Source organism: Neovison vison, chromosome 13 (genome assembly GCF_020171115.1).
Source record: "Neovison vison isolate M4711 chromosome 13, ASM_NN_V1, whole genome shotgun sequence".
Lineage (NCBI taxonomy): Eukaryota > Metazoa > Chordata > Mammalia > Carnivora > Mustelidae > Neogale > Neogale vison.
Window position 1 is genome coordinate 73,238,544 of NC_058103.1, and position 18,449 is coordinate 73,256,992.

At 59.0% G+C, this 18,449-nt stretch overlaps 3 protein-coding genes across 6 annotated transcripts in view; 2 read left to right on the plus strand and 1 right to left on the minus strand.

Annotated features, from left to right (window-relative positions):
• ACIN1 (apoptotic chromatin condensation inducer 1) overlaps positions 1–2,257 on the plus strand; it is a 34,537-nt gene extending 32,280 nt beyond the window's left edge. For all 3 annotated transcript variants that reach the window (XM_044230336.1, XM_044230337.1, XM_044230338.1), the window contains 3 exons: positions 26–350; positions 462–562; positions 1,335–2,257. In XM_044230336.1, coding sequence (XP_044086271.1) covers positions 26–350; positions 462–562; positions 1,335–1,661 — 753 coding nt within the window. In that variant the 3' untranslated portion in view covers positions 1,662–2,257. The remainder of the gene's footprint in view (positions 1–25; positions 351–461; positions 563–1,334) is intronic.
• Positions 2,258–3,160: 903 nt separating this feature from the next.
• On the plus strand, positions 3,161–13,317 carry CDH24 (cadherin 24). 2 transcript variants are annotated; one of them, XM_044230597.1, is made up of 13 exons: positions 3,161–3,385; positions 4,918–5,222; positions 5,528–5,708; positions 5,863–5,982; positions 6,056–6,223; positions 6,394–6,581; positions 6,974–7,227; positions 8,152–8,288; positions 10,520–10,641; positions 10,723–10,834; positions 11,051–11,299; positions 11,871–12,897; positions 12,996–13,317. In XM_044230597.1, the coding sequence occupies exons 2-12, from the start codon at positions 5,022–5,024 to the stop codon at positions 12,368–12,370; spliced, it is 2,232 nt and encodes a 743-aa protein (XP_044086532.1). In that variant the 5' UTR covers positions 3,161–3,385; positions 4,918–5,021; the 3' UTR covers positions 12,371–12,897; positions 12,996–13,317. The 2 variants fall into 2 exon arrangements, with proteins under 2 accessions (XP_044086532.1, XP_044086531.1); XM_044230596.1 differs by having other exon boundaries at positions 3,162–3,385; positions 5,414–5,708.
• Positions 13,318–16,897: 3,580 nt separating this feature from the next.
• PSMB11 (proteasome subunit beta 11) lies at positions 16,898–17,758 on the minus strand. The gene has a single exon (XM_044232349.1). It carries the CDS (start codon positions 17,756–17,758, stop codon positions 16,898–16,900), a length of 861 nt encoding a protein of 286 aa, XP_044088284.1.
• Between the last annotated feature and the right edge of the window lie 691 nt (positions 17,759–18,449).

The following is an 18,449-nucleotide window of genomic DNA, read 5'->3' on the forward strand; positions in this document are numbered from 1 at the left end:
GTCCTTGTCCCTCCTCTACCCACAGCTGGATTATCACCGGGGCCTCTTGGTGGACCGTCCCTCTGAAACTAAGACAGAGGAGCAGGGGGTACCACGGCCCCTGCACCCCCCGCCCCCACCCCCAGCCCAGCCACCACAGCACCCCCGGGCAGAGCAGCGGGAGCAGGAGCGGGCGGTGCGGGAACAGTGGGCAGAGCGGGAACGGGAAATGGAGCGGCGGGAGCGAACTCGATCAGAGCGTGAATGGGATCGGGACAAAGTTCGAGAAGGGCCCCGTTCCCGATCACGGTCCCGTGACCGCCGCCGCAAGGAACGTGCGAAGTCTAAAGAAAAGAAGAGTGAGAAGAAAGGTACTTAGCTGTGGGGACACACATACCTGCTAGTAGGTGGGAAAGGAACCCAAATGGGATGGGACACAGGGTCATAGGGCATAAGGTCTGACTCCCTTTCTTCCACCTCAGAGAAAGCTCAGGAGGAACCACCTGCCAAGCTGTTGGATGACCTTTTCCGTAAGACCAAGGCAGCTCCCTGCATCTACTGGCTCCCGCTGACTGACAGCCAGGTGAGTGCCCACTTCATGCTCCACTCCGAGTAGCAGCCAGGCCTTGCAGCGGTGCAGGGAGATGCACTTAACTACTGGCATGCTTAGGGCCCAGGTATCGGCATAGGATAATAAGGGAAGAAACGATGCATCAAGGTAAGGCAGTTTGAAGAACCAGATGACTACGCCACAGAGAAGCCAAACCTGAGAGTGTGAATGAAGACAGGAACTGGGTTTGTGCATCTAGGAAGCTGACTGTGCCGACCATCCTTGGAAATTGGTTTCAGCTAGCTGAGAAACCATTTCTTTGCTTTTCTGTTTCTAGGATTTTTTGCCCTTTTTTTTCAATTTTTATTTACTTAGTAAGTAATCTGTACGGCAAACGTGGGGCTCAAGAACAAGAATTGCATGCTCTTCCAACTGAGCCAGGCAGCCCTAGGATTTTTTGCTTTTTAAATTTAAGTTTCTTTGTAATGAACCTTTTTGGGAATTTGAGGCTGGTGTACTCCACTGAAGGGAAAAGTAGTTTGTTCACATCTGAGTAGCTAGGGAAATATCAGAGGTGGGGCATGGGGCATGGATGGTGCCCGCTGCCTATCGTGGGTGTAAAAGGCGAACACTTGGAGGGATTAGGCCCAGAGACAAAGATGTGATTGCTGACAACCCCGTTTCTGCTTAACGGCAAAGCTGGCAATGATCCTGAGCTAGGTCAGGGTCCAGGGTCCAGGGACAAAGCAGGACTGGCATGAGTGGGGCTGAGATCCCTCTTCTCTGCCTTTGCTGCCTGCTGCAGATTGTTCAGAAGGAGGCAGAGCGGGCTGAACGGGCCAAGGAACGGGAGAAACGGCGAAAGGAGCAAGAAGAGGAAGAGCAAAAGGAGCGGGAGAAGGAAGCAGAACGGGAACGGAACCGACAGCTGGAGCGGGAGAAGCGTCGAGAGCACAGCCGAGAGAGGGACAGGGATCGAGAGAGGGAAAGGGAGCGTGACAGGGGTGATCGGGAGAGGGAGAGGGAGAGGGACCGGGAGCGAGGCAGGGAGAGGGACCGCAGAGATACCAAGCGCCACAGCAGGAGCCGGAGTCGGAGCACACCTGTGCGGGACCGGGGTGGGCGCCGCTAGCCAGGAACACACGAGGGAGAGCTGCAGGCATCAGCCACCCTGCCCTGGGGGGTTCGAGGCCACAGAGGGATAGGTACAATCTCCACCACCCTAGAACCAGGGGTCTTTCACACCATTTACCCAGTGCTCGCGTATGGCTGCCACCTGTCCCCACATACCAAATGGAGCAGTGGCTGTCTTTCCCCCACAAAGCCGCACCCCCATAACCTATCTCTTGAGAGTTAGCCCTCTCCTCCCTCTCATTTCCCATTGTTGAGTCTGAGAGGGAAGAGCTAGGTTAGGGATGGAGGTGGTTGGCCCCCGAGGTGGGGAACAGTTAGGAGCCCCAGACCTCTCATTTTTCCTCCATCCTGCTCACCACCTCCTTTGGGTACTCACAACCCCCTCTTGGGAACAGCCGGGGCCAGGAGACTGGGTCACCTATGAGCTGAATCAGCATCTCCTCCTGAGTCCCAGGGCCCCTGCAGTTCCCAGTCTCTTCTGTCCTGCAGCCCTTGCCTCCTGCCCACCGGTTCCACTTTATATCCACCTTTTCCTTTTGTTCAATTTTTATTTTTATTTTTTTTATTATTAAATGATGTGGTCTATGGAAAAATAATAAAAATCTGACTTAGTTTTAACTAGTGTGTGTGACTGGCTTTCCTTGGGCAGGGCCTGGGGGATAGCCAAACTGAACTGAAAAGGATGGCGAGCCGAGGCACCATTGCTTTCGCTCCATACCCTCGTTTAGGCAGGCTGTTGCTTCCTGGAGCCGGAAATTCCCACCCTCCATCTCTGTCTTGGTCTATCCGCATCACCACAGAGCGTCTTCCCACCAGTCCCACCCCCAGGAGGCCAGAGGGGAAGGCCCCTGGTAAGAGGAGTGTCCCAGACCAGGTTCCCAGTCCCAGGTTAGAGGCGTTTAGTCACCTGCTCGCCACCTACAAGGCGCCTCCCACAGCGGCCGCCAGGGGGCAGCAGCCACTCGCTCAGTGGGAGCCTGTAAATGAGCTTCCCAAAAAGGTTCCACTCCCCACCGCCGCCCCTTCCCACTGCTGCCGTACCTCGGTCCCTGACCTGCTCCCTGGGCCCAGTCTGCGGACTCCCTGGACCCTTCTGCCGGCCTTAAGCGCTCCCCAGTCAGCCGGCTGTGGTGCCGCGCACCGGCTCCCCAAATGCCGCCTCCTTGCGGCCGGGGTCCACAGCAGCCCCAGACGCTGCCCCGGGAGCGGGAGCCCGGCCTCTCTGCGGCCGGCGCCTGATTCCCCGCCTCGCCGCGCGCTCGCCTTTCGACCCGCGGCGGGGACGTGCGGGGACGCTCGGCGCTCCCCGCTGCACCCTCCCCGCCAGCCCTTCGGAGACTGCCTGGCGCCGGGGCCTGGACGTCCTCCCGCCCGAGTGCCCCGCCGGGCGCTGCGGGCACGGCCCGGGAGGGGCGCCGCATCTGTATGCGCCCGGCGGCCAGGGAGCGCCGCCCCCGCCCCCGCCGCGCGGGCCCGGGCTGGCCGGGGAGGGTCGGAGGCTGGGCTCTCTCCCGCGCGCCGCGGAGCCGCCTCGCTCCTCCGCAGGCGGAGCCTCCTTCCCCCGCCCCCTCCGTCTCGCTCCCTTGTTCTCGCCGGGGCCGCTCAGACCTGCAGCGGAGCCGCGGCGCCCGCTCGGATCGGCTCGGGGCTGCGCCCCTGGGACCCGGCGAAGGGGGCTGGCGGGGACGCTCCCCGCCGGCCTGGGCCCCTCGGCACTGTCAGGTAAGGGCGCCTGTCCCGGAGCCCGGGGTTGGGAACCCGCGGAGGGGCAGCAGGGGGCCCGCAGCCTGCGGGTGTCTTAAGAGCTGTGCGCTCCGCGGCTGGGAACCCACTGCCCGTTCCCTTCTCCCGCGCTCTACCGTTTTCCCTTTTTCCCTCGCACCTCTCTCCCTCCTTTCCCCATTTTCCTCTTCCTCGGTTTCTCTTCACCCTCATTCTCTCTGCCTGTTTGCCTCCTCTGCCCCTTCCTTCCCTCTCATTCTTGCCCTGTCTTTTCTTCACACCCTCTTCCTCTTTGCCGTTTCCTTCTCCTACCTTTCCTTTCCTGTCTTTCTCTTTGCCTTTTCCCGCTCTCCTTTCCTTCCCCTGTCCCTTCCCCTCTCGCCTCCTCTTTCCTTGCCTCTATCCAGTTTCCCACTCCTCCAGCCCTTTCCTCTCCTTGTCCCGCCTCCCGCTGGGTCCCCGGCTTCCCTCTTCCCCTGGGAAGGAAAGGACTGGCAGGTGTGTGTCTGGGGGAGGAGGGGCAGCAGCCACAGCTACCTGAGGGGTCCCCCCAGGAGGAGAGGGAGGAGACAGCAGTGGGAAGGGTCCTCTCTCTGGCTCCATTCCTGAACCCCCTCCTGGCTGCCGCCTGTCTCAGATTGAAGTTCCAGAGGCCTGCTCTGACCCCCTGCTGCTGAGGGTTGCCCCCCACCTGCCCATCACTTGCAGAAAACCCCTCTGCCACCCACCCTCACCATTCCCAAACCTATTACCTATGACTCCTCTCTGCCTGTCAGACACTCAGGCTGCCTCCTTTGATCTCTCTCCTTGTGTCTCTTGCTGCCATTCTGTCTTGGTCTGTGCCGGACAGTGCCTGAGTCTGGGTCTCACCATCACTAACACTGAGTCTGTAGTCTCTGCTCTCCTCTCTCAGCCTCCTGGCCCTGCCCCCAGCTCTACACCCTCTTCTTTTGGATTTGGGCCCCCCCCCCACTCCTCAGGAGCCCAGTCCCCCTTCAAGGACTTCAGCTGGCAGTGTGGGCTGGGGGCATGTTCGGGAGAGGTGGGGTTCCCAGTGGAGGAGGGACTTTCACAGTGTCTCAACCCTGTCTAAGGCTGCACGCCTTCTCCTAGCTCAGCCTGACCCCAGACACCCTGAGACCACACCTCCGTGAGTCCCAGCCCCTGGATTTTAAGCCCTTTCGCTGGTAGTCCCCAACGCCTCCAGCCCCCCGGGATGCATGGCCAACCTGGAATAACAGGGGCCAGATCTGGGGTTCCAAACCTACCCTGCACCTCCCCTCCTGTTTTCTCCCCTCACTTCTCTACTCAAGAGTTGACTGGTCAGAGATTTATCAGCTTGTAGGGCTGGAGGTGAATACAGGCAGAGCCTGGGTGGAGGGAAGGATCAGACTGTCTGCTCTGTCTCAGTCTGGGTTCTGGGCAGTGGGGTGTCTGGTTCCTTGGAGGTCTGATCTTCAGCCTCTAACTTTGGTTGGGGGACGGGGAAAGTTAAGGATTTCCCTGACCCTGAACAGCTACCTGCCCTACAGGTGTGGATCCATGGGGTAGCCCCAACGCGTCTGCCCTTCTGGCCCAGCTGGCTCATGCCTCAGTACCCGGGGACAGTGACCAGAGCCCTAGCTGGAGCCCAAACATGTGGGGCCTGGTGAGGCTCCTGCTGGCCTGGCTAGGTGGCTGGGGCTGCATGGGGCGCCTGGCAGCCCCAGCCCGGGCCTGGGCAGGGTCCCGGGGGGCCCCAGGACCAGTGCTGCTGCGGAACCGAAGGAGCTGGGTGTGGAACCAGTTCTTTGTCATTGAGGAATATGCGGGTCCAGAGCCTGTCCTTATTGGTAAGGTAAGGACCAGCCCTCCCCAGGTCTGCCCTGACTCTCGAGGCCCTTAGGCCCAATCCTGCAACTTCATCACTTCTTCAATGACCTTGGTCCCTCAGGACTCCCAACACTCCACCCAGTCATAGACCTAGACTCTTTAACCTTTCTGTCCCCATGCTTGGAACCTGCTGCCGTTTTTCCCTGACCCCTACAGCTGCACTCGGATGTGGACAGGGGCGAGGGCCGCACCAAGTACCTGCTGACCGGGGAGGGGGCAGGCACTGTATTTGTGATTGATGAGGCCACAGGCAATATCCATGTCACCAAGAGCCTGGACCGGGAGGAGAAGGCACAGTACGTGTTGCTGGCCCAAGCTGTGGACCGAGCCTCCAACCGGCCTCTGGAGCCCCCGTCAGAGTTTATCATCAAGGTGCAAGACATTAATGACAACCCACCTATCTTTCCCCTTGGGCCCTACCACGCCACGGTGCCTGAGATGTCCAATGTCGGTGAGTACCCCAACTCTGACCATCCCAGATCCCGTCTCCTGGAGCACCCTCACCTCTCCTTTCCGCGTTGCTCTCGTGTCTAGGTCCCCCTCATTTGCTGTTCTTTCCCACCTGGCCCTGCCCCTGCTGAGTGGGGTGCCGGGATCCCCCACAGGAACATCAGTGATCCAGGTGACTGCTCATGATGCCGATGACCCCAGCTACGGGAACAGCGCCAAGCTTGTGTACACCGTGCTGGATGGACTGCCTTTCTTCTCTGTGGACCCCCAGACTGGTGAGGCTAGAGCTCAGAGCCTCGTAGGGCAGCCATGCGAACAGGCACCCCCTGACCCGTCGTCTCTCCGTAGGAGTGATAAGGACAGCCATCCCCAACATGGACCGGGAGACGCAGGAGGAGTTCTTGGTGGTGATTCAGGCCAAGGACATGGGCGGCCACATGGGGGGGCTGTCGGGCAGCACAACGGTGACGGTCACCCTTAGCGATGTCAACGACAACCCCCCCAAGTTCCCTCAGAGTAAGGGGCCAGCCGTTCCCAGAGCTGTCCTTTGCCTGCCCCCACCCCCTACAGCCTCCAGAGAAGCTTTCCCTCCCCACCCTCCCCCAGGCAGACCCCAAGACAAGAAAGTACTGGGAGAAGGAGGAGGGCTGGGGACCTAAGATGTCTCCCCTCCGTCCCCACTCAAGGCCTATACCAGTTCTCTGTGGTGGAGACGGCTGGGCCAGGCACGCTGGTGGGCCGGTTGCGGGCCCAGGACCCAGATCTGGGGGACAATGCCCTCATGGCCTACAGCATCCTGGATGGAGAGGGGTCTGAAGCCTTCAGCATCAGCACGGACTCCCAGGGTCGAGACGGGCTCCTCACTGTCCGCAAGGTTAGCCTCCTGTCTGCTAACACTTGCTCATACTGCCTGCCTCTTGCCCCATGAGGCTCCCTTCTAACTGGTCTGGAACAGACTTGGGACCACTGCATTGAAGCTTAGAGATCACGGTTATCTCATCCTCTTTCAGATGAGGGACTGGGGCGAGCAAGTGGGAAAGCCTGACTCAGGACTATTCGTGTAGCCCATCTATGATGGAGGTGGGGGCAGACCTAGCGTCCCAGTCTAAGTAATCTGCCTCACCATGGCTATTGCCCCTCGGTGCCTACATCTCCTCTCAGGAGGGCAAAGCACTGGATGCTGGGGAGGGGTCCTTTCAACTTCCACGAGCTGGGGCCTGCCCTGGTCTCCACGTACCTCAGTCACTCCACCTCCTCTCCCCATAGCCCCTGGACTTCGAGACCCGGCGCTCTTATTCCTTCCGCGTGGAGGCCACCAACACCCTCATTGACCCAGCCTACCTGAGGCGAGGGCCCTTCAAGGACGTGGCCTCCGTGCGCGTGGCTGTGCAGGACGCCCCAGAGCCTCCTGCCTTCTCCCAGGCTGCCTATCACCTGGCAGTGTCTGAGAACAAAGCTCCCGGGACGCTGGTGGGCCAGGTCTCAGCAGCCGACCTGGATTCCCCAGCCAGCCCGATCAGGTGAGCTGGGGCGGGGCAAGGGAAGGGCTGAGCCTCAGGGGAGGAGCCCAGTGGCAGGCTATTCCCTCGGAGGTTGGGCACCTCCTGGCAGAGGTCTCCCTTCCTGCAGAGCTGAGGGCCTGGGAAGGCCTGGAGGACCCGGCTAGCTCCAGGCGCCCCCAGCTCCACCCATCCCTCTGGGAGGATAGCAGTGGCGCCTCCCAGTGGCGGTGCAAGCAGATGCAAGCTCATCTGATGTGTGCTCTTGCTGAATGGCTGGCTACCACAACCGGTCACTCCCTTGGCGCTGCACACTTTACCCACTTGGGAACATTCAGTTCTCACAACGGGCCTGTGAAGTGAGCACGGTCGTCCCCAGTCGTTTTAGAGGCCAGGCCCGGACAGCTTAAGTTCCTTGCCCAAGGTCACACAGTCAGGAAGCAGCAGAGCTGGGACTCCACTCCAGATTTGTCTGCCTTGAGAAGAGCCGCTCTTCCCACCTTTCAGCATCCCAGCCACGGCACTCCCATCTTGGTTGAGTAAACAGAGGTTAAATGATTCACGCAAGGTCACACAGCTGGTCTGAGGCAAAGAAAGCCTGGTGTCTCTGGATCTCTAGAATAGAGCCCAAAAGTCAGAAAGACAGGCTGTTTATCCCCTTCCACCTCTTTCAGTCTCTCCCCCACCAGGAAACCCAGTCCCCCTGAGTCTTAGGACCGGTGTTTAATGTCCATAACTTCTCCAAGCCATTTGTCTTTTAAGGGGACCCTAATGTGAATCATGGCTCTGGGTACCCTGGGCATGCTCAGCCCGGTGAGCTCAGGCCCTCTGCCCGGAAGAGCCAAGAGGCCCAGCAAGACAAACAGAAGGGAGGGAGGCCTAGCTGCAAACTCCAGTGCTGCCCACAGATCAGATCAGCCTCCAGCTCCACTCCATCTTCCTCAGATACTCCATCCTCCCCCACTCGGATCCAGAGCGCTGCTTCTCCATCGAGCCTGAAGACGGCACCATCCGCACGGTGGTGCCTCTGGACCGTGAGGCTCGCGTCTGGCACAACCTCACGGTCTTGGCCACGGAGCTCGGTGAGGAGTCCCGGACCTCCAGGAGACCGGGAAGGCAGCAGGCGCCTGGCAGAGAAGCTATCCCTGAGTGGGGAAGGGGGAGGTAGTCACTGCCACCAGGCCTCACCAGTGTACAGGGCTGCCTTCCCAGCCTGGATCACCACCACCAGGCAGGCTTCCTGGTCTCTGAGGCTGGGCTGGCCTGGGCACAATGATCTGTCTGTGTATTGCCCTGACTTTAAATTCACTCCCATACCTGACTTTCCCCAACTGGGAAACCTCAAATTACTCCTGAATCCTGGGAAACCCCAATCTGCACCCTGGCAGACCCTGCCATCCCCGCTATCTACTTCAGGCTGAAGCCAGGGTGGGGCTGGGCCCCTCCTCCGGAGGCTGACTGGAGGGGTTCTTCCAGCAGCCCCTCCCCGGGATGCCCTGCAGAGAGCCCTCAAGGCAGGGGAGAGGGCCAGCTCCTGCCCCTGTCAGCCAGCAGTTGACAGCAGCATGCTTTGGCTGTCTATGGGCTGCCATGGCCTGTGGAGGCAGGGTTAACTCCCTTCCCTGTGAGAACCTCCCCTTATCACTCCTGCTCACACCCCAGGGCCTCCTGCATTTGCCTTCTGTGTCCTGTCTCTGGGAACTGTCATTGTGCGCATGAGATGTTTGTACAGGGCAGCGAAGAGCTCTATGTATGTGCACATGTGAGTGCAGACCTATGTGTGTGTATAATTCCATGTGTGTAACAGTTCATATATACCCACACGTATTTGTGTGTGTAGTTGAGCAGATAGAATATTTGTGCGACTGTGTGATTAGAGGTATATAAGGATTGGTACAGGTGGCTGTTTGTAGATATCATTTTGTGTATGTGAGTGTTCGTGGACAAAGAATTTATGACTTATTGTATACCAAGTACTGTTCCACTGTGTACACATTAGTACCAAATGTGGATCGCTTAATGTAATCACTGTCACAGCTTTAGGAGGGAGGTACAATTACTTCCCCACTCGAAAATAAGGAGACTCGGACAAAGATAAGTTAAGTAGCTGCCCAAGGTCATGCTGCTGTGAAGGGGCAGAGCCCAAGACCCTATGAGGCTGTGGAGTCAGAGCACTTATCCCTGCCACCATGTTACCTCTTATGTGTAGAAGGTCATGTTTATGGCCCCGTCGCTGTGTGTTATGTGGCGTTGCATGCATGTCTGTCCATGTAAATGTCCCTGTGTGTATGCAGTGTTTAGAGTTGCCTGTGTATACATTGCTAGCCATGTGTGTGTGTGTGTGTGTGTGTGTGTGTGTGTTTCCCTCTCTGTCTTCTCACCCTCCCACCAAATCCTGCTCTCCAGCAAACCCTAAGATCAACTAGCAGGCCTAGGACCCTTATTGCAGAGAAGGGATGGAGCCCTGAACCCTTAGCCAGAGAGCCCACGCAAGCCTCCCTTGCACAGGCTGGGACCTTGGCCCTCTCCCTGGGGCCAGCCAGCTCTCTCCCGACCTGGGAGAGGACTAAAGAGTCTGGGAGGCTCAGCCAGGAGAAGTGAGCACCAGCCTGGGCAGGGATACCCATCTTCCATTCTTCCTTGGATGGCATTGGCAGTGAGGAGCAAGTCGGTGATGACAGGGAACAATCTGATGAAGGGTTGCATGAAGAAGGGGGCCTGTGTCTGGCTGTGGCCCAGGCTGGCCTGGCTCCCCAAGGCCAAGACTAAGTGCTACTCATGGCTATACCGTAGCCTTCCTACTGCTGATGGGGCATGTGTGTTTGTGTGTGTGTGTGTCTATCTGTCTGTCTCGTGGGTGCTATGTATGAAAATGCATAGGAGGTGCATTTTCACGCCCCTGGGTGGGGCGTGACACTGAATGCACGGTGTGTATCCAACACCCACTCCGTGTATGTTGTATTTGTTGTAAATGCTGAGTGTACATCGAATATGTGGTATGAATGCATTTGTTTCATGACTGTGGCCTGCATGCATCCTGTATGCACCTTCTGTCCGCCTTTCATTTATGGCACACGTATGCCTGTCCCGGGTGCTCCGCCCCCCCATGGTATGTACCTTCTTCACTGCACTTATCTTGGCTCCCACCTGAATGTTGTCATATACTCTTGGTGTTGTTCCCTTCGTCTCACATCATTTGCCCCGTGTGTGTCCACGTGATGCGTGTGTATGCTGGGCGCTACACGGGGCATCCGTGCCCACACACCGTGTATGTTGTGTGTAAACTACTGTGTGTGTCATGTTCTGGCTTCAGACAGCTCCGCACAGGCCTCCCGTGTGCAAGTAGCCATCCAGATCTTGGATGAGAACGACAACGCCCCCCAGCTGGCTGAGCCCTATGACACCTTTGTGTGTGATTCAGCAGTCCCCGGCCAGGTGAGCCGCTGCGGCAGAGGGCTTGGGACCTTAAGACCTCCCAGTGCCCACTCCATACAAGGCCTATCTTCTTTTTCCCAGTTGATTCAGGTCATCCGGGCCCTGGACAGAGATGAGGTGGGCAACAGTAGCCGTGTCTCCCTTCAAGGTCCTCTGGGCCCTGATGCCAACTTCACTGTCCGTGACAACCGAGGTGAGTGGCCTCCGTGCTCTCCCCTACCACCCCCTAGCCTGGTCTGCCTCACTGCCGCCCCCACATCTGGGCCCTCCACCTGATAGGAGGTAGATGTGGATGTGCACACATTTGCTCTTTGCCAACCCTCCCCATGGGCAGCTGTCTCCCTGGGCCGCGCCCACCCTACTGGGACCATGTCTCAGGAAGGGGCCCCACACCTTCCCTCTCCCACAGATGGCTCCGCCAGCCTGCTGCTGCCCTCTCGCCCTGCTCCGCCCCGCCAGGCACCCTATCTGGTTCCCATAGAACTGTGGGACTGGGGGCAGCCAGCCTTGAGCAGCACCGCCACAGTGACTGTCAGCGTGTGCCGCTGCCGGCCCGATGGCTCGGTGGCTTCCTGCCGGCCCGAGGCTCAGCTCTCACCAGCCGGGCTCAGCACTGGGGCCCTGCTTGCCATCATCACCTGTGTGGGCACCCTGCTTGGTGAGTCGGGCCACCTCGGAACATCAACGTGGGGTCTGAACCTGCAGGGGGTCAATAGAGGGGCCAGGTCCCTGGATCTGGGGAAGTACCCCCCTTGGTATTGAAGGAAGCCCCATGCCCAGATTTTCCCACTCCCTTGTGTGTCCAAGAGAAGAGCTCTGGCCTCACGTCCCTGACATTACCAACCCACAATGCTAGCCAGAAGCCTTAAAAAACATTTACTGAAGCCTGACTGGGCGGCATGTGGTGCCCGGCACATCACTTGTGCTAGTTCAGATTCATCCTTTCAACAGCTCGAAGGGGGGGAATTCATTTTCCCTGTTATCTACACAAGCCCTCTAAGGGTCAAAGAGGTTCAGAGAAGTGAAGCAACTTCCCATAGTCACCCGTCCAGGGCAGGGTGAAGTCCGGCTTCAGAGGAGGCTTGCCAGGTGTCAAACCCAGGTCTTACCACCCCGGGCCACACTGTCTCCTCTGTCTCCCAACCTGTGCATGGTCCAGAAAGGAAGCAGGCCACCGTGCTCCCGGGGACCCCGCAGACTCAGCGGGCCTGTGTGCGCCTCTCTCCCAGCCCTGGTGGTGCTCTTCGTGGCCCTGCGGCGGCAGAAGCAGGAAGCACTGATGGTGCTGGAGGAGGAGGACGTCCGCGAGAACATCATCACCTATGACGACGAGGGTGGCGGCGAAGAGGACACGGAGGCCTTCGACATCAGCGCCCTGCAGAACCCCGACGGGGCAGTCCCGCCGAACCCCGGGCCACCAGCGCGCCGCGACGTCCTGCCCCGGGCCCGGGCACCCCGCCAGCCCCGGCCCCCCGGGCCCGCCGACGTGGCGCAGCTCCTGGCGCTGCGGCTCCGCGAGGCGGACGACGACCCCAGTGTGCCGCCCTACGACTCCGTGCAGGTGTACGGCTACGAGGGCCGTGGCTCCTCCTGCGGCTCGCTCAGCTCCCTGGGCTCCGGCAGCGAGGCTGGGGGCGCCCTCGGCCCCGCCGAGCCGCTGGACGACTGGGGGCCGCTCTTCCGCACCCTGGCTGAGCTGTACGGGGCCAAGGAGCCCCCGACCCCCTGAGAGCGGGCCCCAGCCCTGCCCGCTGCGGTGGGGCACCCCTCACAGGCCCTCTGAGTGAGCCCCCACCCCCTGGGCTCCAGGCAGGCGGCAGCAGCCTGGGGGCGAGCCCCCCAGGCCTCCTCTCCTCCCTGTGTCCCTCTTCCCAGCTTCCCCAGGGCAACCTCCTTCTTACCTCCCTTCTCCCAAGTCGTTAGTTTGTCTCCCTCCAGGGATCTCTGTCTCTTTCTGTAACACTCTCCTGTCTGGGTCTGGATTGTGTGGTTCGACTCTCAATCTGTTCCTTCACTGTGATTCCACTCTCTCCGTGACTCTGTTTTTGTCTGCCCGATTCTAAATCTCTCCCACACCCTCTCTCTGTCTCCCTTGCCCACACACATGTTCTGTGTCTGTCTCCTGCCCACATCTGCCTGCATTCTTTCTGGTCCCTGTGACTGGCTTTTCAGTTATTTCTGTTGTCCATCCCAAAAAACAAGAGAAACTTCCAGCCACTGCTGCCCACCCTCCTGCAGGGGGATGTTTGGCCCCAGGTCAGTGCCCCTAATTAAGGGGGAGGAGGGAGCAGAGGGATGGTCTGAAGCCCTCCTCCACTCACTGCCTAGAACCCCTGGCTCTCCTGTCTTTACAGACCTGCCCGCATGGTTCCATCCATCACTCATGGCCTCATCCTGGCTCCACTGGCCTCCAGCAGAGAGAGGGTGCCAGCCCACCTCCCAGGGCAAGAGCTCCAGCCCCCCACACGGCCGCCTCCCTGGAGCTCTGGCAGCTGTTGGCCTGCCCTGGGCATCCCAGCTCTGGGCATTGTCTTGTGTGCTTCCCAGGCCCCAGGCGGAGGGGAGGGGAAGAAAAGGAAAGAGGGAGGCAGCTGGGGAAGGGGAAAAAGGGAGGAAGGGGAGGGGCCTCCATCTCTAATTTCATAATAAACAAACACTTTATTTTCTAAAGCTGGAGCCCTGTTTCCAGTTCTGCATGTGGGTTTCTGTGCAGAGCTTCTCTATGCCAAAGGGTGGAAAGAGAGACCTGACCCAACCCTGCTGGTTCCTTTCTTCTTTGTGGGGCAGTTCACTGCTTTATTTTTTGGGAGGGCAGTCCACTCAAGTCCCTCTAGTCTGAGGAGGGAGTAAGTACCCCCCACTGTGACTCTCCTTTTCCTTGCTGGTCTCAAAATGTCCAAGGGAATTAAGGGGATTGGCCAGAGGGGAGGGTGGCAAGGAGAGGTTGGAGTGAGAGCTCCTGAGAAGAGAGGGGGAAAGATAAAAGACTAAGAGAGGAAGCTGGCTTTTAGACTAGGAAAGCCTGTCTGTGCCAGGTGGGAGAGGGTGGGCCGGGCTGAGATGGCATAGTCACTCTGATTCTGGGCCCAGTGACCCCACCTTTAATTCTCTCCAGTCCTGGTCTTACTCTCCATGGAACACATAGGGAGAGGGAGAGGGACCAGGAGTGAGCTATCAGGGGGCCCAGGAGTCGAATCAAAGTCAACTGGGATGCGAGCTGAGCAGAGGCCATCGTTTCTCAGTGTGCGCTCCCTAAGCAGAGAAGGGAGGCCCTAATTCCAGGCAGGGCTCCTGGAGGTGCGCAGTGATGATGGGTCCAGACAGAGCCTCCTGGCCCTCCCCTCCAAGTGTGGGGTGCTGGCCATGGGGGGAATTGCTCCAGTGGGAAGATGCCTTCTCTCACATCTCCATACCTGCTTGATTAGGGTAACCAGGTGCCAGGAGAACAGGACCCTTGCCCCCGGGCTGGACTTGTCCTTTACTCTGTGAAGGGAACTGGAACTGGAGCCCCAACTGGCCAAAGGCCTGAGCAAGAGCAGGCTGGCTGTCTCCCAAAGGAGATGATTAGGAGCCAACCCCCGAAGTGTGGTGTCAGGGACAGGGTTTTCTGTTTGGGGGCAGGATGGGCAAGCTCTCTGCCCCTTTGCTCTCACCGCAACATCTGCAACCAGCCTTCAGGAATAAGTGAAGAGCAATGAAGGATTGACCCATGGGCCATTCCTAGGTGGGATGCGGCCTTTCTCTACTCTCCCAGCCCTCCCTACCTGCATCCTGAGGTCAGGCCCCAACTCTGACTTGGTAAACTTGGAGGGAAACACAGGACATAGGGAAACAGGCCTGTCAGCAAGACCCCTGGTCTTATCTCTGGTCTCAAATACCTCATCACCCTGAAAGACAGAACCTATCAAAGGGAATGAAGAGGGGCAGGACTGTGGAAAGAAAGGAGAAGGGAGAGAAGGGGCTAGGTGACAGGAGAAGGAGGGTCTCCCTTCCTATTTTCCCTGTATGTGTGTTCAGTCCTCCTTCACCTGTTTGTGGGGAGGGAAAGGCTGCAGAGCATCCCAGGGAGTGAGCTGCAGGCAGTTTCTGAGCCTAAGACCATGATCAGGCAACACCCCTGGGCTGCAAGCTCCCCACCACACACACACATACCCACTGTTTCTCCTTCCTGGGGCATCAGGATAGGGGTGTGACAATGCAGATGTGGGGAACTAATACGATGAGCTCTGCCCCCACTTCCTCTCCGCGTTGGACCATTTTTCCAAAATAAGTGACAAGGCCTGGCTTTCTCTCCCAAGAGGGGCTACACTCCTTATCCAGGTGTTAACTCTTTCTCTTCCAGTCTCTTCCCTGTCTCTGTACTCAGGAACTGCCACACATCCTCTAGCACACTCGTGCACACATCTCTACTGGGCCCCTCACTTACACCAGGACACAGATCCACGTACGTCTCTGCACTTGGAGATGCACCCTCTTATGCCTGAGTCCATCACGTCCTTGAACCCTGGGCAAAAGCTTTCCTCCTGTTCTCCTCCAGGACTAGGCTGGCCCTGGGGGGGTCCCTGAGCTCTGCCTATCATTCCCAGAGCTCTGCACCTTCTCCCAGAGACAGGGGGGTGAAGGATTGCTGTTGAAGCCATCGATGAGATTCCTGGACCCTGACTCTCAAATGCTAGCTCTTCCGTAGGAAGCACTTTTCTGCTGCTCCTCCTCCCCCACCACAATTTCCTCCCTCGGCCTCCACTGCCTCCACGGCTTTCCTTCCTAAGACTCCCTGGCCTTTCCTCCCTCCTCCCTAATCATGCCCCAAAGGCCAGAACCTGGGGGTCTCTTAGTCAGGTCAGCTCCAGCCTGGAGGAATTCTAAGCAGGAAGTCCAGTGTTGGGGCTTAGGGCTCAGAGCTGGGCGGCAGGCTGAGAGGAGGTTTCCAGGAGAGAGGAAAGGGGGCTTTGAATCTCGGGCCTGGAAGCTCTGCAGGAGCGGGATGAGAGAAAGGTTCACCAACATTCCCTCCATTAGTCCTGTCTCTTGGTTGACTGTGCTTCCCGCCCACCCCCCTTCAAGTTTGCCTGGGGAGAAGCAGGGCGGGTAAGGTGGTCCCCCTGGAACTGGCAGCCAGCCTTGCCAAGTCAGGGCTTATCGGGGAGCTGGAGGAGGGGCAGGAAGGGCAGGAGAGGATGTGCTAGCCCAACAGTTCCCACCTGCACAGCCACCTCCCTCTTTTCTTCCTTCCCCAGAGGAAGTGACAGGAAGGAAAGGCTGGAAAGAAGGCAAAGGGAAGAAAGGAGGAAGGGGAAAGAGGGAAAGAAGTCTGGCCTCAGCAGTGACAGGGTCTGAAGACCAGAGCTCCAGGTAGGCGATGACCATGGCTCCACGTCCTGGGGCGGGGTGGGGGGGTGGCCACCCTCCAGGACCTCAGGCTCCTCTGCCCACCGGGCAGGGGTTTGGCCCAGCTCCTTCCCCCCCCCCACCTCACTCCCAGATGCCTGAAGGGCCTAGGGCAGAAAGACGAGGCAAGAAAGAGGACCTGGAAGGACAGAACTGTGTTGAAGGAGCAGAACTCTGGAGCGAAGGTCCGGAAGGCGGGGTCCCACCCTCATCTCTGCCACTTACTGTGTAACCCCAGCAAGTCATATAACCCTTTGAAGCTGTTTCCTCTTCCGCCAAGTGAGGATAATTTTTACCTCAAGAGTTATCATGAGAAGGGCATTCAGAATGAATAGTGATTGTTGTCCTTAGAGTCCCTCCAGGGCAGGGGGAGAAGCCCCCCCATACCGTCTGTGCTGCCCTGCCCCCCCCAACCTGGGTGCTCTGGGCCACTCGCCCCACCTTACTCTACCCCCAGTTACCCCCTCACCAAGGTGACAAAGTGACAAATCCTTTGAAGCTGAGATACAGAAATGGGAGGCAAAGAGAGCAGGGATCAGGTGGGGAAAGGCAGCAAAGAAGGTGGTGAGAAAGAGGGTCTGGCACCTAGCCCTGCGTCTGGCGTGCAGCAGGCACACAGAGATTATTCGTGGAGAACTTGGGGGTGGAAAGGAGGCTGGACCAATCCACTGGGCATCCAGAGGAACATGTTGGACAGAGCCACCCACAGCGCTGAGAGGCAGAAAGGGAAGGAGATCTAGAACAAATGGAGCTGGGGACCCCTGTGGGCTGGAGCCAGATGCTGTGAGTCTCCTCTCCCGACCCCCACCCCCATGCCTATCCTTCCACCCACTCCCTTGGCCAAGGTCGCCTCAAGTCCTGCTGCTTCTCACAGCATCTCAGTCTCTGCGGCCATCCTGGAGTCTCTGTGCAGGGTGGCAGGCTCAGCCTGGTCCTGGCTGGCCTCCTCCTCCTCCTCCTCCTTCTCTGGCTCCGGAAGCTTCTGCAGTTCCCAGTACAGCACACAGGCATCACTGCGCGACACATACTCCCATCCGCTTTCCCGCACATGGAAAAGGTCTACAGAGCCCCCTGAGTAGGCATCGCGGTGGGTGGCGTGGGTCACGGCGCGGCGAGCCAGGGCATAGGCTTCCTGGGGGCTCATGTCGTAGCGGTAGCCGCGGTCCAGCACGCCATAGGCATAGGGCGATCCAGAGCCCACCGAGAAGATGTTCCCCTGCAGGCGGGTGCCGTCACTGTCCACATAGAAGAGGGCAGGGCCCGAGCGGTCCCAGCCACACAGCGCGGTGGCCACGCATAGATCCAGCCCCCGGTAGCAGGACATCAGGGCCGACAGGAGCCTGGCTGACCCTGCCACGCTGGGCAGCCGCCCCTCCCTCAGGGCGCGCAGCCGCAGTTCCCGCCGCAACACGCGGTACCACGTGGCACAGTCGGCAGACGTGCCGGATGTGGTGCCCAGCAGGTGACGGTGCACCGGGAGGATCTTGCGCGAGGCCGGGCACTGCACGTAGCTGCCGCAGGACGCCCGGGTGTCTGCAGCGGCGATGACTCCGTGCCGGAAGCGGAAGGCCAAGGTGGTGGTGCCGTGGGCCAGCCTGGGGCCATGCGTCCGCAGGAAGGTTTGAGGGTCACAACCTGGGGGCACGGCCCAGCCGCTGGCCTGAGGCAGGTGAGGCGACAGTCCCCAGGTGTCCGGGGCCTGCCACTTGCACACATCCTGCAGAGCCATCCCTGGGGCTGAGTGATGGCTGGAAGGAGCAAGGCAGGGATTTGTGGGCTGGAATTGGGGAGGGGAGGGACGCTGTGGAGACGCTGGACTGTAGCCAGAAGGGCACAGAGGGGCAGGTGATCTATGGCTTCACTTCTCCCTACCCCCAAGTCAGGCTCTGGGACTGTCCTGAGCAGCGGTTTCCTCTTGCTCAGAGGATGGCTGAGGAGAGACAGGAGGAGGCCAGGGAAGTGTGCACTGCTGGGAAGACGCCACTGGTGACACACCTGAGCGTCACCCGAGGAGTCTCCCATCTATCATCCTCCCAGCACCTGAAGTGGGGCGGGCAGTGGGTTGACTTCAGAGGAAAGGAGGCATGAGTGGAAGGAGCACTGCTGGGTCCCTCTTGTTTCTCCTGTGGGGAGGACTGGACATGCAAAGACAGGTGAGGCTCTGTCACAGCCTCTGCAACAGCTCCCAGCTGTTGAGAGAGGGACACCTGGGTAACTCAGTCAGTTGAATGTCCAGCTCTTGATTTCGGTTCAGGTCATGATCTCAGGGTGATGAGATCAAACCCCACATCAGGCTCTGAGCTTTGCATGGAGTCCCATTGGATTCTCTCTCCCTCTCCCTCTGCCTCCTCCCCCGGCTCATGCTCTCTAAATAAATAAATAAATTTAGATAAATAAAATCTTAAAAAAGAAAGAAGAGG

Bases quoted from the DNA above. Each gene is read 5' to 3' on its own strand.
- CDH24 (XM_044230596.1), top strand. From the start codon at position 5,022: ATGTGGGGCCTGGTGAGGCTCCTGCTGGCCTGGCTAGGTGGCTGGGGC. The intron at 5,709-5,862 runs GTGAGTACCCCA...GATCCCCCACAG, and splicing joins GCCTGAGATGTCCAATGTCG to GAACATCAGTGATCCAGGTG. The intron at 6,582-6,973 runs GTTAGCCTCCTG...CTCTCCCCATAG, and splicing joins GGCTCCTCACTGTCCGCAAG to CCCCTGGACTTCGAGACCCG.
- PSMB11 (XM_044232349.1), bottom strand. From the start codon at position 17,758: ATGGCTCTGCAGGATGTGTGCAAGTGGCAGGCCCCGGACACCTGGGGA.